The sequence below is a fragment of the Rosa chinensis genome, chromosome 3, assembly GCF_002994745.2.
Source record: "Rosa chinensis cultivar Old Blush chromosome 3, RchiOBHm-V2, whole genome shotgun sequence".
Classification (NCBI taxonomy): Eukaryota; Viridiplantae; Streptophyta; class Magnoliopsida; order Rosales; family Rosaceae; genus Rosa; species Rosa chinensis.
In genome coordinates, this window is record NC_037090.1 from 36,203,915 (window position 1) to 36,222,545 (window position 18,631).

Sequence of the window (18,631 nt, forward strand, 5' to 3'; positions counted from 1 at the left end):
GAGCCATCATCGATCTCAAAGTGATTCTAATTCAAGGTTACTATTTCCTAACTTCTAGTACGTACCCTCACAGACCCTTAAGCACCAGTCACCCCTTACTGATTAAAACTTTATACTATTTTATTTATGATTAGGGTTTTGAGTTTTAATCGGCGGTGGGGAGTCTATAGGATTTAGAGCTCTGGCACCGAAGCCCTAAGGTTTCGTTAGAAAAACATTAAATAGTCTAGCAATCTCGTAATACCTAAGTAATACTTTAGTGAATCTATCTAAATTTAACATGTGATCAAGTTGGTCAAACGCCACTGCCAGGGTCGGATTGGCACATGTATGCGAACCGTGGATCTTTAAGATGGAAATTTGTGATCAGATTTCGGACCATTGATGTTAATCATGTCTGGGGTAGAATAGAGTTGCAACCCAAAACAAATGACTCCATTGATCGATGACATACAAACAACCACATATGAATGATTGAATTAACTAGAGAATAATCCAATTCCATAAGATAATTGACAAGACTAAGATAGCTTCGACATGCAAATGGCTCTAGCCGGACAAGAATTCGTCTCCGTGATACCTTGAAAACTAGCCTACAAGCATGTAAATGCCTCTAGGATTCAAATGACATTCTTTCCACTTATCTCTCTCTCTCTCTCTCTCTCTCTCTCTCTCTCTCTCTCTCTCTCTATATATATATATATATATATATATATATATATATATAAAGGTCTTATCCAGAGCGAGGTTAGGGTTTAGGGTCACTTTTGGGTCGCATATCCACATCTCAACCGTCCAGTTTCTAGGCACTAATGTATAGATTATCTCTGCAAAATTTCAACGAAATTGATGGTCTTTAAGGTATCTAACTCGCTTAAACAAATGGACGACTAAATCTATCCAACCTGAACCATACTAGCTTTAAGGCAGTTATCAATGCTTTAACGACCATCAATTTGGCTGAAATTTTGCAAGGATGATCTATACATTAGTACTTAGAAACTGAACGGTTGAGATGTGGATATGAGACCCAAAAATGACCCTAAACCCTAACCTCGCTCTAAAATTTCAAAGCGAGGCCTCGCTCTGGATAAGATCTGTATATATATATATATATATATATATATATATATATATATATATATATATAAGATTAATTATTGGTTACTCCTTATACTTATAGGGTTTCGTCGTTTCAGTCCATGACCTTCGAATTTCACCTAAAAAGTCCTTGAACTCTCAATTTCCTCCCATTTCGTCACTGCCATCAAGCTCCATCCAAATTAACAATTAAATTGCTGAGGTGGCATCCATTTCACTTCAAAATGTCAATTTTACCCTCAATTACTCTCTCTCTGTTTTTCCTTTTTTAAACTCTCTCTCTCTTTTTTCCTTTTTCCTTTTGACCTCTTCTTCTTCCTCCAGGCTGTCTTTCCTCCTCTGTTTATCTCCATCTTCTTCTTCTAAAAACAAACCCAAACCCAGCTCTCTCTTTCCTCCAGGGACGGATCCAGGATTCTAAGTTCAGTGGGGCTTGGACTTCTTACCGGTCATTGCTCTCACTGAAATTACCGATCATTGCTCTACCCCGTTCAAAAGATTCACTCTTGGAACTGTCACAGATTTGGCTGCATCATTTACGGAGGTAGTTGGGAAAGTTTGAGCTTTTTTGGAGAGCTGTGTAGCAGCTGCTCGTGCACCAGCTATGGCTGCATTGAGACTCAAAGATCTTCCCGCTTCAGATGTTCTAGATTGATCAACGTTTGCAGATATAGACCCGGCTTCAAGGAAAATGGATCTTGTGGATTTGGAAGTGGAAATAGAAACTTCAACCGGGCTGAGACCTCTAATAGCAGCTTCATATATCTGAAACATGTAAATAAGTTAGGTCCAGTACAAAATAAGCACCCAGAAACATAGAGGGAGCAAATTTTGCACACAATATGCACCTTCTTTTCCAAGTTATAGACACCTTGGTAGCCACGTATCTCGGACAGCATTAACAGTTTTTGCATTAACCAAAACTAGCACGCACATACAGTTTATCCTTCAAATCAAATAGTAGCCATATAGTTTATCCTTCAAGTTACACACCTGTGGCTGCTCGCAAAGCCAACACATATCGGTTTATGCTTCTAGCCACACCTGTATATGTAACCAAACAGTCCAAGGTTAGTCAGCACAGTTTTGGCATCCCTGAAATCATTAGCTTACTACAGTAAGAAATTTAATGGCTTAAGTAAGTAATTATACCCACCCCTTCAGGTACCATCTCCCAACCAGCTAACTCTTTGCATCTAACACATCCAACTACTTCAACACACCCTATCTCATGCACAAAACCATAATTTGTCAAAAGATACAGTCATGAATCATACAAAGCTACAAACTGCAATTGAAGAAGAAATCAACATTAAATGGAAATCAAGTTATCAAACCCATATCTAACTACCCAATCAGTATCATTACCTTAACTTAGTTAAAATCAACATCAAGTGATCAAGATCAAAAATTCAAAAGGAAATTGAACCCATTTCTAACTACCCAATCACTCAATCAGTATCATCACCTTAATTAAAATCAAGATCAAGATCAAAAGGAAATCAAAGCCATTTGAAATTGAACCCATCAGAAACTCAAAAGAGAAGAAAAGGAGGACTAGAGAAGCCGAGGAGGAGAAGAAGACGGAGATGGAGACAGAGATAGTGAGATACCTGGAGGCGGAGCTCGGAGACCGGAGATGGGTTGCTGGTTGCAGCCTTGCAGGTTGCCGCGTTCTATGAAATGGACTAGGGAGTGCTCCAAGTCTCCAACCGAGTTCGGGGGTGGGGCTTGAAAGGAGAGGAGTAGTTCAAAAAAAAAACAACAACCTGACCCGAAAGCTTGACTCGCCGACGATTGTCTCTTCCGAGAACTCCTGGTGCTGTCCTGCCTCAAAACCAATCCCTACCTATTCCCGCCGCGGTGGACTACCCATTGACCCGACTTGCAAGCTCGATCAGGTTAAGGACTACCCATCTCGAATTCTTCGCAGTCGTTATCGTTCAGGATCCGATTCTCTCCGGGGATCTTATCCCCAATCATGGACTTCACTCCCACTTTGACCAATGGCCAAACCGATTCGTATAACTCGAGCTTCACTAGGTTCAATAGTATGCTCACGGTGTCGCTGCCGCCGCGGTCGAGCCTGACCCTTTCAGAAATGATGGCCAGCGAGGCCCAAATGGCGCACCCGAAGCACTTCAGATCCACCAAAACGACGTCGTGCCGCCGCCGCCGAGGACTACCCACATGGGAGGTCGTTAACATTAGTTTAGGGAACAGAGAGAGAGAGAGAGAGAGAGAGAGAGAGAGAGAGAGAGAGAGAGAGAGAGAGAGAATAGAGAACAGAGAACAAAGAGAGAGAGCAAATAGAGGAGAAAGAGAGAGCTTGGAAGAAGACGAGGTAAAAAAGGAAAAAGGGCAAAAAAAGAAGAAGAAGGTAATTGAGGCTAAAATAGACATTTCAGCGTGAAATGGATGCCACGTCAGCAATTTAATGGTTAATTTGGACGGAGCTTGATGGCAGGGATGAAATTGGAGGAAATTGAGAGTTCAGGGACTTTTTAGGTGAAATTCGAAGGTGAGGAACTGAAATGACGAAACCCTATAAGTATAGGGAGTAACCAGTAATTAACTCATATATATATATATATATATATATATATATATATTTGTTTTGTTGTTTATTTTGATCCTCTAGCTGCCATCAAGTGTGTATCCTTTAAAGACAGAAGAAAAGACGTATATGTTAGCTTAGTTTCCTGGTAACTCATTCATATGTAAAGTTAATAATAGAAATAGGAAGGAACATTGTTCAAAGGAGAACCAGCTGCGCATGTTTCCCTACAATGACAAAGCTGCAAAGTTCTCCTTTTTTAAGTTCTTGGAAATTACACTCTTAGAGTCTCTTTTGGAAAGTTCAATAAAAGTTTATTTTCTTGGATATTTTGATGATTAAAGTTCTTTTCGTGGGAATATTATCAGTCTAGTTTCATGCGGACCAAATGAAATAGATAGATGATAACAATATTAACTTCTGTACAGTGTACATGACTTCTTTTGTGGAAAGCCATTCAGTTCATTTTCAGTCGGACCAAATAGTGGGTCCCGATGCATGCAAGTGAATTATAATTAGGTTAAACTACCTTTCACATAATTCGCCAAAGAAAACTTAATTTTCACATTACTCGCCAAAGAAAACCGAATTTTCACATGAAATTAAATGATTAAGTAAGAATCAGTTACCTATCCACACTCCTCCTCCTACTCGATGGAATGTTAGAGAATTGTTCATCTTAGAGGGTTTTTCTAGAGATAAGATTGAGTAACCAGATGAGGAATGTAAGTGCTGCTTTTTTAGGGATACAGGTTTTGGTATTGCGCCCACTTATTTATGTGTACATATTCTTCGTAATTAAATCATTTATTGGGTCAAAAAAATTAGATATTTCATTTCAAATATTAAAAGTATCTGAATTTATGATAAGATACCCTAAACCCTAGCTAGGATCTTCTCTTCTCTTCCCTTCTCGTCGAATCTATCAAAATCTAATACTGGGTAGTTAATATTATTGGGTTATTAAAACATCAACCAGTGGTACTTTACTATATGACCTCCCGTATTTAAAAAATCCAATTGCCTTCTTCAACAAACAATCAATAGATTAATTAAGAATGACCATTTAAACAGTCAAAGTGGAGAAGTCAAGCAGCCCATAGTTGTTGTGAAAATCCATCAATTAATTAGATTACTGTCCCTGAAATGTCCCTGAAATTTAAAGAAAGGTCAGGTCAAACTGACTTGATTCATTCTTGTTCAAACTTCAAACTAGTAATTCATTTCTGTGATCAAAATACCAATAAAAAAGGTGTTATGTCCCCCTCCAATCCCTATGCAATATCATAGCAATTTCATATTAATTTCCACACAAGCTTCACCCAGCATCATTGCCCACTCATCCCACTAGAATAACATTGCATTACCAATCCATTGACGCTATAAATGGCCACTTTGAGTCTCACGTCTTTCACACAAACAAAAATCAAGTCCTCACACTAAGCCTCTCTTTGTCTCTACCATTGCTCTCACTCTTCTTTCTCCCGCTCTCATATTACCTCCATAGCTTAGCCAGCCTTATATATCATTGTATCAATGGGTACGGAGATGAATATGCTTCCCAAATGTGAAGCCAATTACGCTGCTCTCACCCCAACGACTTTCTTGAAGAGAGCCGCGGCGTTTTATGCTAACCGCACCTCCCTCATCTACGAAGGCACTCGCTTCAAGTGGCGCCAAACCTACGACCGCTGCTCCCGTCTCGCATCCTCTCTTGTTTGTCTCAACATTGTCAAGCATGATGTTGTAAGTATCTATATTCTTTTTATGTTCATTAACGGTTTGACAACATTATATACAGAGTACTGATTTGGTTTTCGTTTGCTGGACTCACCGTAGGTATCAGTTCTGGCTCCTAATGTTCCGGCAATGTATGAGATGCACTTTGCAGTGCCCATGGCTGGTGCGGTGCTCAACACCATCAACACGCGCCTTGATGCGAAGAACATAGCTTCCATTCTCAAACACTCAGGCGCCAAGGTCTTCTTTGTGGACTGCCAGTTCGTCCCGGTGGCGCGTGAGGCTCTCAAAATCCTTATGAACAATTCCGAGCCCTCCATGATGCCGTTGGTCATCGTGATTGATGATATCGACTCACCCACAGGTGTTCGATTGGGCGAACTGGAGTATGAACAACTCATCCACAAGGGCAATCCCGGGTTTACCTCCGTCGAGCTTGACGACGAGTGGGACCCAATCGCTTTGAATTACACTTCTGGCACGACGTCTGAACCCAAAGGCGTTGTGTACAGCCACAGAGGTGCTTACTTGAGCACTTTAAGCCTAATCTTGGGTTGGGAAATGGGGAGCGAGCCTGTTTATCTATGGACGCTCCCTATGTTCCACTGCAACGGCTGGACCTTCACTTGGGGTGTGGCGGCACGCGGAGGAACCAACGTCTGCCTCCGAAACACCACCGCGTACGATATCTACCGCAACATCAAACGACACCAGGTCACCCACATGTGCTGTGCTCCCATCATCTTCAACATTCTCCTCGAGGCCAAACCCCACGAGCGCTGCGAGATCGTCTCCCCTATTCAGATACTTACCGGTGGAGCACCACCCCCAGCTCCGCTGCTGGAGAAAATCGAGCCGTTGGGTTTCAAGGTGACACATGCATATGGCCTGACTGAGGCAACCGGACCGGCTTTGGTTTGCGAGTGGCAGGCCAAGTGGAACAAGCTTCCCAAGGAGGAACAATCAAATCTTAAAGCAAGGCAAGGAATAAGCATTTTGACTCTGGCTGATGTTGACGTGAAGGACTCGGAAACAATGGAGAGTGTTCCTCACGACGGCAAAACCATGGGGGAGATTGTGCTGCGTGGGAGTAGCATCATGAAGGGTTACTTCAAGGACCCAAAGGCCACCAACAAAGCGTTCAAGAACGGCTGGTTCTTCACCGGCGATGTCGGTGTTATCCACCCAGATGGTTATTTGGAAATCAAAGACAGATCGAAAGACGTGATCATATCAGGAGGGGAGAACATCAGTAGTGTAGAATTGGAGACCGTGCTTTACAGACACCCCAACATTCTGGAAGCGGCGGTGGTGGCAATGCCTCACCCACGGTGGGGAGAGACTCCTTGTGCTTTCGTGGCCCTTAGAAACAAGTCAAACAACGACTCTAACGTGAAGGTAAGCAAGTCTGATATCATCAGTTATTGTCGGAAGAACTTGCCTCATTTTATGGTTCCGAAAAGGGTTGAGTTTGTGCCTGAACTGCCCAAAAATTCAACCGGGAAGATTCTCAAGTTCGAGCTGAGGGAACGGGCAAAGGCCTTTGAACAGGTCGACGTATCGGAAAATCAGCAGCAAGCCGTCATGGATTCTCACCCTTCTCGCTATAACGAGCAGACTCTGGCTTTCTCCCGGCTTTAAATTTTACTTTTGTTTTGCTTAATCCAATTGAGGTAACTTGGCTCCCAAGTTTTCCCCTAGTAAGAAAATATGTTGTTGCTGTTACATGCATAATCAAACGTGTAAGCCCAATATTGGGATAACATTCGACCACTACCTGAAGCTAATGATATGGGCCCTGGTTGGTCTCAACAAACCGCATAAAATTATGCGACTGTGCAAATTCCTCGTAATCTAATGTAAAGAGAAATTTTATTTTTGGTCAATAAAAAGAGATATTGACATCGGGTCATTTACTACAAGTCAATCGACAATCTGGACAGCAAATCATGTGCAGTTTTGCAAATAAATACATTTTGCAATTAAATATATTGCGATTGCGGTCTGTGAGTTATGATTTATTCATTAAAATAATCGATATTGTGAAAGTTAAAATTTCAAATCTCACTATCATTATCAAATAAGTGGGGTAGTTTTTTTTTTTAAATAATTGAGTTATGGTAGCTAGGGTTAAAATTAATGATAGATATATAGTTTTGAAATTGTAGGCCGTGGAGATACAATTTTTTTTTTTTAAAATACATGATGCATGACATGCATATGGTTGCTACTTTTAAGGTTTAGTTACTTAGACCATAACTTATTTTACTCTAATGAAAAATTTATTAACCATAACCAAAAAATTTCTTTACAACGGGAAGTGGTTTAATTAGAAAAGGACTTTTGATGTGCTCAGCTAGACCTACTTCCTGACATTTTGTGGTCAGTTTCTATTTTCTCATTTTTAAGGAAGCCGCACATGTTTTCGACACAAGTACTGCACGAGTTATGTATGAAAAATCAAATATACACGTACCACAATCTTACTCTTATCTTCTTGTGCCACAGTACGTGGACGGAGAAGAATGAGTTTCTATTTTCATTTCGGCTTTTAGAGTTTTATTTTAGCACTTCTTCTATTTGGTGTGTTCATTAAATACGGTAAACTTCATTCATGGTACTTCGTTGAAATAGGATGAATGAGTTTTGAAGAATTAATGGAAGGTATGTAAAGGAGAACAATAAATAGAATGGACTATTAGAGGATCGAGATCCATATGATCTTAAGATAGTCAGCCACATTCAAATTTTTTTAGACATTGTTATTTATAGCCAGCTAGTTTTCTCAACAAAATAATAAGCCCTGATGGAACTCACATGCCCGGAAAACAAAACATAATCGAACCTCTTCTTTCAGCTTTAGTTATACTCAACATGGCAGAAGCATAAACTTTGCAGTTTGCCCACATATGGAGCAAAGATAAATCATCTAATCCTTGATTATTCATTATTTTTTACTTTCAATTCTGATTTTTCTACTAGTTATTTTGATTTATCACTTGCATCATTGAATCTTAGGGTTTTTGGTTTCATCTCTCCAGATTAGGTGTCTCTCATTTTTTACTATTTGAATTAAAATACAATTATCGAAGAAAAAAGTCCAAATTTGGTCATTGTTTTGATCATTTGGCCCGAAGTGCAACAACCATTTTTCTCATACACAATTTCCTGGCCAGAAAGTTTTCCAATTTCCAAGTGCTTATTCAGCCAACAAATAATAAAGTCCTTAAACAACGACTGGAAATCAACCACGCACAAGACAAGGCATGTGCCGGAGAACAGTGACTATTGTTTTCTAAGAAAGGTATCATGATCACCATCCATTATCGTTATTCTGATCGAGCTAGCACTGAAACCGCAGAACAGTGATGCCCAGGTCAAGCACTCATCCTGGTGTGAAAACCTATTAGTTTTTTGGTCTAGGAAAACTTATTAGTTTTTGTGTAAACACTACCTGGAATTTAAAGAAAGAAAGAAAGAAAAGGTCGGGTCAACAGATTATTTCCAAGTCTTGTCTCTAGCCAACAACAAAAAGGTTAGTAAGTAATGCCGTCGCAATTTCGTATTTATTTCCCCCACAAGCTTCACGCATCTACGAGCATCATTTTCCACCCTACCCACTAAAACAACGTGGACCCATTTATCATATAACCAAAACATTTCCCCCTATAAATTCCCCTCCTCACTCACTTCAAGTCCCATCTTTCACAACCAAAAAAAAATATAAAGCATCATCTACCATCCACCCACAATCATCTACCTCTCGATCTCGCTCTCTTTCTAAAGCTTCCTCCATAGCTTTCTAGCTCTAGAAACAGATAAACTAGCCTAAGTGAGTAATCAGTAGTTACTTAAAATGAGTGCACCGATGGATATGCTTCCCAAATGCGATGCCAATTACGCAGCTCTCACCCCTACAACTTTCTTGAAGAGAGCTGCTGCGTTTTATTCCAACCGTACTTCCCTCATCTACGAAGGAACTCGCTTCACATGGCGCCAAACAAATGACCGTTGCTGCCGTCTCGCTTCTTCCCTTCTTTCCCTTAACATTGCCAAACACGACGTGGTAAGAACCAACAACCTACGGATTGACAGTCTAGCGACATAATATGTTTTGATTAGGTCAGGACGACAGATGAAGATACTAACTTTTGTTTTGCTTAATTGTTGCAGGTTTCGGTGTTGGCTCCCAATATTCCTGCATTGTATGAGATGCATTTCGCCGTGCCGATGGCTGGTGCGGTGCTCAACACCATCAACTGTCGACTTGATCCCAAAAACATCACCTCCATTCTGAAACACTCTGGCGCCAAGGTCTTCTTTGTCGACTACCAGTACGTCCCTCAGGCGCGTGAGGCACTCAGGATTCTCATGATGAGCTCTCAGCCATCCATGATGCCGTTGGTCATCGTGATCGACGACATCGACTCACCCACCGGAGTTCGGTTGGGAGAACTCGAGTACGAGCAGCTCATCCACAAGGGCAATCCCCGGTTCGTCGGCATCGACGTCGCCGACGAATGGGACCCAATTTCCTTGAATTACACTTCTGGCACAACTTCTGAACCAAAAGGTGTTGTGTACAGCCACAGAGGTGCTTACTTGAGCACTCTGAGCCTAATTCTGGGTTGGGAAATGGGGGGCGAGCCTGTTTATCTATGGACGCTCCCTATGTTCCATTGCAACGGCTGGACCTTCACCTGGGGCGTGGCGGCACGCGGTGGGACCAACGTCTGCCTCCGCAACACCACCGCGTACGACATCTACCGCAACATTAAAAGACACCACGTGACCCATATGTGTTGCGCTCCCATCATTTTCAACATGCTCCTCGAGGCCAAGCCCCACGAGCGCTGCCACATCACAAACCCTATTGAGATCCTCACAGGAGGAGCACCACCACCGGCTCCGCTGCTCCAGAAAATCGAGCCGCTTGGGTTCAAAGTCACCCACGCGTACGGCCTGACCGAAGCAACCGGACCGGCTCTGGTTTGCGAGTGGCAGGCCAAGTGGAACAAGCTACCGAAAGATGAGCAATCCAAGCTGAAAGCGAGGCAAGGGATAAGCATACTGACTCTGGCTGACGTGGACGTGAAGGACCTGGATACAATGGCGAGTGTTCCCCACGACGGCAAGACCATGGGAGAGATTGTGTTGCGTGGAAGTAGCATTATGAAAGGCTACTTCAAGGACAGCGAGGCCACCAACAAGGCATTCCGGAACGGCTGGTTCTTGACCGGAGACGTCGGCGTTATACACCCCGATGGTTACCTAGAAATCAAGGACAGATCGAAAGACGTGATTATCTCCGGTGGGGAGAACATCAGCAGTGTGGAATTGGAGAGCGTGCTCTACAGACACCCAAACGTTTTGGAGGCGGCGGTGGTGGCAATGCCGCACCCTCGCTGGGGTGAGAGTCCCTGTGCTTTTGTGACGCTCAGAAGTGACACCACCGTCGTGACCGAAGCTGACATCATCGCCTACTGTCGGAAGAATCTGCCGCACTTTATGGCTCCGAAAAAGGTGGAGTTTATGGCTGAGCTGCCCAAGACTTCGACCGGGAAGATTCAAAAATTCGAGCTCAGGGTTAGGGCGAAGGCATTCAACGTCGTCGAATCATCGGATCAACAAGTCATTGATCCTAGTTACAACGAGCAGATTCTTGCTTTGTCTCGTCTGTGAAGTTTTTTTTAATTTTAATTGTTCCACCCAATCAAGTATTATAGAATAAAACTTCAATTACTAGTTTAATTACTTAAGCATTACATCCGATTAATATACCAAGTAGTTTTTTTTAAACTACGTACTGGTGCAGTTGTGCCTACTTGCTCAGTTCTTGCTATTTAATTTATTCATCATATGCTCGTTTACTAAATTTTGTATACTACCTCAGACTTGTTATAAATTAAACCTATCCTTCTGTATAAAAAAAGACGATCGAGGTCATTTCATATTGGGCAATGATATAGGGCCTCAATGAGGCCTAAGATTTGTGGCCTCAAATCCTAAGTGTCATGCCATATAAGTAAATAAAAATTTATTTTCAATTCCATATAATATATCTTGCCACATCATACTATTTCAACACCAACTTTACCCTTTTACATTTCCTTTTAGATGTTAATTAGGGGGTGAATCAATTACATTAATGAATTTAATTAGGTGACAAAAAAAAATATCAGCTATTAATTATATATTAATTTAAGAGATATGTCTACAGATTCTTTGATCAATATTTTTCTTCATTTAATTAAATTATTTCCTTTAATTTTTCTTCCCAAATGGCATTAATATATTGAATTATGTGTCAAGAAATAGACTTTAACTTTTCTTTCCAAATATTGATTAATTTCATCCACAAAAATATAGTATTAGTTAATTGAATTTGAGAAATACTTATGTCTAAATTAAGAGGTACGAAAAAATTACACGTTAGCAGCCATTAATTAACATCTGCAATCTAAATATAAGGGAAATACAAACAAAAAATAATAAATTCAGATTGAACGTTTAAACCCTAGCTACATAAAGAGAAAATAATGAACAAAAGAATAAGTACAATCATATGAATATGTATTTTTCACCTTATATTTTCAAAATTTGCAGGAACCTAACAAAGGTTAAATTCATATACATGTGTTATACAAATCTATTAATCGAATGTACGTGCAAATCTATTAACTGAGTTACATGAAATTTTTTCTACTCTTGATTGAAGAAAAAAAATTGTAGTTTAAATATAAGCATGAGTGTAATGAAAAAAAAATGAAAGAAAGCCAAATTTTTTTTTTTTTTAGAAGAAAGCCAAAATAATTTAGAGTCATTAGATTTTTGAAGGATAAGATGGTCTTTTTCTCAATAATGACATGACATGATTTGACAAATATGTGATTTGTGTAGATGACATGACATGACACCTAAAATTTAGGCCTCATTGAGGCCACAAATCATTTTCCTTTCATCTTATATGTGTGTTGCAATAGCTTATTCACGTTGCAAATAATATTTGGGTAGGCACACTCGATCGATCTTAGCCAAAAGGCTGAATGAAAGGTATTGTCTCGGTCATAGCTTTATATCTTTTCTCATTTGCGTCATAAATAATGCATCAATTATTGCATAACCTACATAACCAAACTGAGAAATACTAGCAACATTATCGTTATTCTTCTAGTGTAGAATATAGAGAGCATTGTTGGTATTCCAAGTAGTAGATGTTTGCAAAATTAATCAAGTCAAATTATCGAAGATAGCATCATCGTCCACATGTGGTATATATAGCTGTTTGTTTGTTTGTGTTTTTTTTTTTTAAATGTTATATAACTAAACTATCAATGATTTGATTTGTTATCACTTTTAATTTTTTATATGGTGGCTTGGCTCGATCCCTGATGCAAAAACGCAGGATCAGGCTACATACTTCAACAGGAATCCCAAGGGTAGATTAATACGTACAGTAAAAATCTTTGATAAAATGTTAGCCCCTAGCCCCCTACCACTTTTCTATATCAATTATTAGCGACATGCCGATCAAGATGCCAATCATGGAGTACGAGGAGTGGGTACTAATTGAATGAGAACATACTGTTCATTCAGGGACATTTTTGTAATATTGTCTGGAGATATTTTCGGTTTCTTGTGGTTTGAGTAAGCTAAAACAGAAGGAACATGGATCACACAAAAAAGATCGAGTTTGGTTTGTGGTCGAAACTCCAAAATGTATGATAACGATTGATTTCTGCTCATAACTAATTATACAATGGGAAAAAATTACAAACATTACCCAAACTATGGGCCACTAATAACTTTCGTACCTCAACTTCAAAAACTATCATTTTGGTATCTGGACTTTTCACTCCGACCCAAGATTCATACCTGGGATCCACTTTGCCGTGAACGGTGTTAAATTTACAAGGGTAAATCCGTCATTTCACTGTTCATCTCTCTTATCATAGACACTGTTCATATATATATATATATATTTTAATTTTTATTTTTATTTTCTCTCTTCCTGCAAGTGAAAAGGCAGATTTACCTTTACAAAGTTAACACCGTTAACGGCAAAGTGGATCCCAGGTATGAATCTTGGGTCGGGGTGAAAAGTCCAGGTACCAAAATGATAGTTTTTGAAGTTTAGGTATGAAAGTTATTAGTGGCCTATAGTTCAGGTACTGTTTGTGAGTTTTTCCCAATCCCTTATACAATACATAGTACTCTCCTAGCTGTCTCAAACTTTTTGGAGGCCCCTGTGTGAAAGTTTAAGATGCAGCCCTCCAAGCTTCAATCTTATATGAAATTTATACTTGAACAAACTCACAACGTAAAATTAAATAACCAACAATGTATGATCAATATCATTAGATGAGCATACAAAAGAGGCTAAATATTCAATACAAACATAAAGTTTGCAACAAAAAATAATTACAAAAAGATGCTTGATCTGAAACCCTCAAAATAACACATTCTAGCACTGTTGATTGATATTCATTTGAAAATCCATCTCCTTGCCTTCTTACCTGCAAACTGATCAATTAGCTTATCACAATTGATTTTTCCAAGATATTCGTTCTCAATTGACATCAAAGCAAGTCCATTTAGCCTTTCTTGTAACATAGTTGATCGCAAATAAGACTTCAATAACTTTAACTTGGAAAAACTCCTATTAGCTGAAGCAATAGTAACAGGCACAGTTAACAATATTCGATATGCAAGTCTAACAATTAATTGGACAAGTATTCCTTTGCTATAAGAAATTCAATATATCACTAGCTGTCATCTTTTGTTTGGGTAATATCTCCCTTAAGAGTTTTAGCTCTCTAAACAGATCTTCCCCATCAACATCTGAACTCTCTCCATGTGTCAAAACATTCTCAAGATGAATTGAAAATACTAGATGGAATAGGTTTTCAATGAATTACCCTTTCTTGAACAAAGTAATGGAAATCGATCAAATCATGACACAAGAATTTGCTAACGCAGTGTAAATCTCACCACTGAGGAAACATCACTGCGAGGCTGTTTATGTAGTCCACACACAGAAAACAATCCACTATGATATCAAGGTTTTACAAGACACAAGTTGTGGTGTTCAACGCAACCACATTACAAGCAACATAGCAAACTTGTTTACAACTTGAACAACCTATTATGCACACAAGAATAACCTGATCTATTGTAGTAATCCACACTGGAATGTCTTGTCTTCTTTTTGAATCAAAGACTCTCTGATCTCATGTAATATAAGAAGAATGAAATGAGCAAACACCAAAAATCAATCAAGGAGAGTTTTTCATGAAAACTGTTTGTGATGACTATGCAATACACATAACACACTTAGATCTCAAAAACTCTACTCACATAATACAGTTCGAAAACCTTTTATAGAGGAGCAAGACTCCCCTTAAATCAAATCTCTTCTTATCACCAAAATAAGATAAACACGAAAATGTTTTAAAACTGATTCCGATATGCAATCAAATCTTCCTAGTTGTAAGCAGCCAAGATCTTTATCTGATATGCATTTAGAAAACCATGTAGTGTAGATAAGAATTTCAGATTAAATACAAGATATGCATATCAATTTAGAATCATGCAAAATGATATAAAATGTAAACCACATTTATCTCAAGATCAGTGAGCATGATTCCCCTTTAATTTCCTCTTTGTAATCCGATTTTGCAACCTTCTTCTGTTTTTTTGAACCACCGGGAAAGTAGGAGAAATACTCTCCTAGTCCTCTGCAACCTCTGATCTCCTAGTGCCCTTGGGAAAGTATGTGTTGAATGGTAATAGCCCAATATACTTACAATCTCGCCCTTTGGACATTCCCATTCAACACATAACTTGTTCATCTTTTATCCTGCAGATTAGTCTTCACATATAAACGCTAATCATAAACACGTCAACAGATGTACCTAGAAGTTTTACTTGGATCAAAGGAATCAGTTTCCATCCTTTTCTAGATCCAAGTAAAAATAAGATCCAAATTAACGACTAATAAAATAAGCATCCAAAACAGTTTGTGCTTATGCACTTACACACCAAAATAAAATTGTCCAAAGAAAAATAAAATGCAGAATAAAAAAAGAAGTAAAATATATATATATATATATATATATATATTTCACACTTCTCCCCTTTGAATGGGAAGGCGCTTTACTTCTCCTCCTTTAGCTTGGTGATCTGGTCATAGGTTTCCTTTGCAAGCCAGCCACCGTGCGAGCAACCATGGTAGATGGTCCAGGATCACCTCTAGCAGGGGCTCTGGGAGCAGGAGACGCCTCCCTTGTCACAGCCTCCCACCTAGGAAACCCGGGGGGATGACTTTGCATGTTCTGAACCTCCATAGCAAGATTGTTCAGCGATGTGTAACAATGGATAAGTGAGAAGTTCATGTCAGCAACATAGTCGATCATGCATGTGACCCACCAGTTTGTCATCAATAGATGCGGCCAGGCTTTCCAGGGTAGCGGCAGGCTGAGGGGCACGGATAGGTTGGGAAAAGGAGGACTCTTCAGGATGCAGACGAGACGATCAATGAGGAAGAAGAGGAAGACTCCGGCTGCGGTCACGAGAGGGACGAGGGTCCCCAGGATGAGTAATACCGGCGCGAGCAGCAGCCTGGCAGCCTTCCTCCTCTAGAGAGAGAGAAGGTTGGCTTTGATTGCCTCCAATATGAGTAGTCACTTTGGTACAAACCATGATGGGAAAAGAAAATTTATGAATCTGCACACTCAGACAAACCCTAGTGAAATCTGGAAGAGACAAAGGTTCTTTATATAGGACAAGGATAGGGTTAGAGATGCCGTTTCAACATAGCTTCTCCAAGAAGGAGAACAGTTATGACGGTTTAATGAATCGAGAAAGGCGCATGCATATTGAATTCTCCCCCTTAGAGCATGCTTAAGCAAAAATAAAATCACATTGAACCAAGTGGCACATAAGGAATGAACGATAAAGAAGAAGACAGAGCACACAACATATTTCTTGTTCAAGTATCTAGGCATGTAATAGTTTTCTCACAACATGAAGTGAGAAAATATAGGATAGTTGAAGCACAGAGAGCACACATCAATTAGGGAAAGAAACATATCTCAGAGAAGGTACCATGATGTATTCTATTAACAAAGAGAATTGAGACTCATGGGTAGACCTTAATCAGTAAATCTGTGTCAAATGTGAGCGTAACCAGTAGATGGAGCTTAGAAACATGTTTGGAGAAAGAGAGAAGAGATGAAGTAAGGGATCTGAAGACTTGTACTTTGCTCAGGAGGTCTCCTAAGAGAAGTAGGAAACATTGTTCCTATAGTAATAGTATAACTCAGCCATAAATTTTTATTTGGTAAAAACAAGAACTCATGTAGCAAGACACCTCTCAGTAATTCCCAGACCAGACGATCTTAGGGTACTAAACATAACAAGGATGCTTGATGAAGAGGGTCTCGAGTTGCTGCTTGCATTTTCACCATTTTAGTTCATAGGCACCTAACCACTTGTTTCTTACAAACCCTGGAAAGTTCACCATAACCAGGACTTGATTACTTTGAGAGGAGGTAGACAATTTTCCATTCTCGTTTCTTACAAATCCTAGAAAGTTCACCACAACTAGGACCTGATTACTTTGAGAAGATGGACATGAAACATTCGAGCGTTTGAGTTAGATCACCTGCTTCACCTATAAACTCTGAACAAGAAACAAGTAACACACCACCACGTACAGTTACAAATGATAGTGCAAAGAAAGTCTAACTGATTAAGATGCTAAGAAAATGTACACAATCAATGTCCATAATAAGGCATGGCAATAAGGGATACAAGACTGAAAATATGTTCATTTTCCTAATGACAGTTGTTGGTATGCACATACCTCCAAAGCACAAGTATCGGAAGCACAAGACTCGCATCGCCAATACACCACAGAGGTAAGCTCCCAGCTGGGGTTCCGATACCCCTCTAGACGATATAGGGATCCTGAGCATCCCACACCGAAAGAAACGGAGCCAAGCTCCCACAAACCTCATACATTAAGGCCAGCTCCAACAACCTAAAGAGGTAACTATTTACTATCATTCTCCATTATCATTATCTTATCCTATATTGACTTAGGCATCATAGCATTGAAGGCCGGCACACCCGGTCTTCCCTCTGACCTTCGTCTATTTTACAAATAAGCTAGATTGATAGCAATAGTAGCAGACCGATACAACCCCTATTCAGTTGGACCAGACTGCTCTCGAGACCACTGAAATATTTGGCTCTAGAAGAACTCCCCTTGCTCCTTGCTGGCAGGACAACACATTGATGGCTACCAGCAATCCCGATACTAGTAACGACGGTCTCCTCCTGAGGCAGGAGCCCGCCAGGTCCAATGCACTCTCGAGTTTTAGAGCCCGAACATCAAGACTCAATCAGTCATGACCACCGATCCAACCACAGCGCTACAGATAGCGATACGCGACCTCATGGAGACTGAGTGCGCCGCTGCCATGGCGGCCCTCCAGGAGATCGAGAATATGGCCAACCAGAACCGTACCCTACGCGAAGCACTCCAGTGGCGAGTCGCCCAGGAAACGCCTTGAAAAGGGCCCACCAACAGGAAACCCCGATACCGACCATTAGTGATGTCCCTACACCTGGACCAGTCCTCACGGTGGACCCATCCACCGGCCTCGCAGGCACCTTCATGCCCATGAACCCCACGGCGGACGTTCCCACGGGTCCCACGCAGGGCAACACCAGCACAGACCCTCAAATGATCTACCTCAACTCCCCTCTTTTTCAAGGCCAACTCGACTCTGCACCGACTCTCCAACAGGCTGCCGGCACGGCGGGAATCTCGGATGCCAACACTACTGCGATTGCCAACATACCTCCATCCAATCCTAATATTTGGCTACTGCTCTAAATGAGCAAGGCCATCGCCTCCTTACAGGCACAAGTGGAAAGTGCTGAAAGCAGAGCCGGCTAGCAGCCGATCACGGCTGGTTTCTAGGGAAAGACAGGACTTTTCACACCCCGCATACAGGCCGAGAAGCACCCACCAGAGGTCAAACCCCTCAAGATCGAAAAGTATAATGGGACCCGAAACCCATACCACCATTTAGAGGTCTTCCAATCCATACTCCACGGAACCCGATACACTGACGCCATGGCCTGCCATGCGTTCGAGGAAACTTTGACGGACGAAACCTTGTGCTGGGTCCTCAACCTACCCACCAACTCCTTTGATAGTTT

General features: G+C 40.6%; 2 protein-coding genes across 2 annotated transcripts; both read left to right on the forward strand.

The window, feature by feature from the left end:
* Positions 1 to 5,003: 5,003 nt before the first annotated feature.
* LOC112195288 (trans-cinnamate:CoA ligase, peroxisomal) lies at positions 5,004 to 7,320 on the forward strand. Its single transcript, XM_024335698.2, has 2 exons — positions 5,004 to 5,404; positions 5,498 to 7,320. Exons 1-2 carry the CDS (start codon positions 5,195 to 5,197, stop codon positions 7,037 to 7,039), a joined length of 1,752 nt encoding a protein of 583 aa, XP_024191466.1. The 5' UTR covers positions 5,004 to 5,194; the 3' UTR covers positions 7,040 to 7,320.
* Positions 7,321 to 8,227: 907 nt separating this feature from the next.
* Positions 8,228 to 11,222, forward strand: LOC112191493 (trans-cinnamate:CoA ligase, peroxisomal). Its single transcript, XM_024330840.2, has 2 exons — positions 8,228 to 9,464; positions 9,572 to 11,222. Exons 1-2 carry the CDS (start codon positions 9,255 to 9,257, stop codon positions 11,078 to 11,080), a joined length of 1,719 nt encoding a protein of 572 aa, XP_024186608.1. The 5' UTR covers positions 8,228 to 9,254; the 3' UTR covers positions 11,081 to 11,222.
* The last annotated feature ends 7,409 nt before the right edge of the window (positions 11,223 to 18,631 follow it).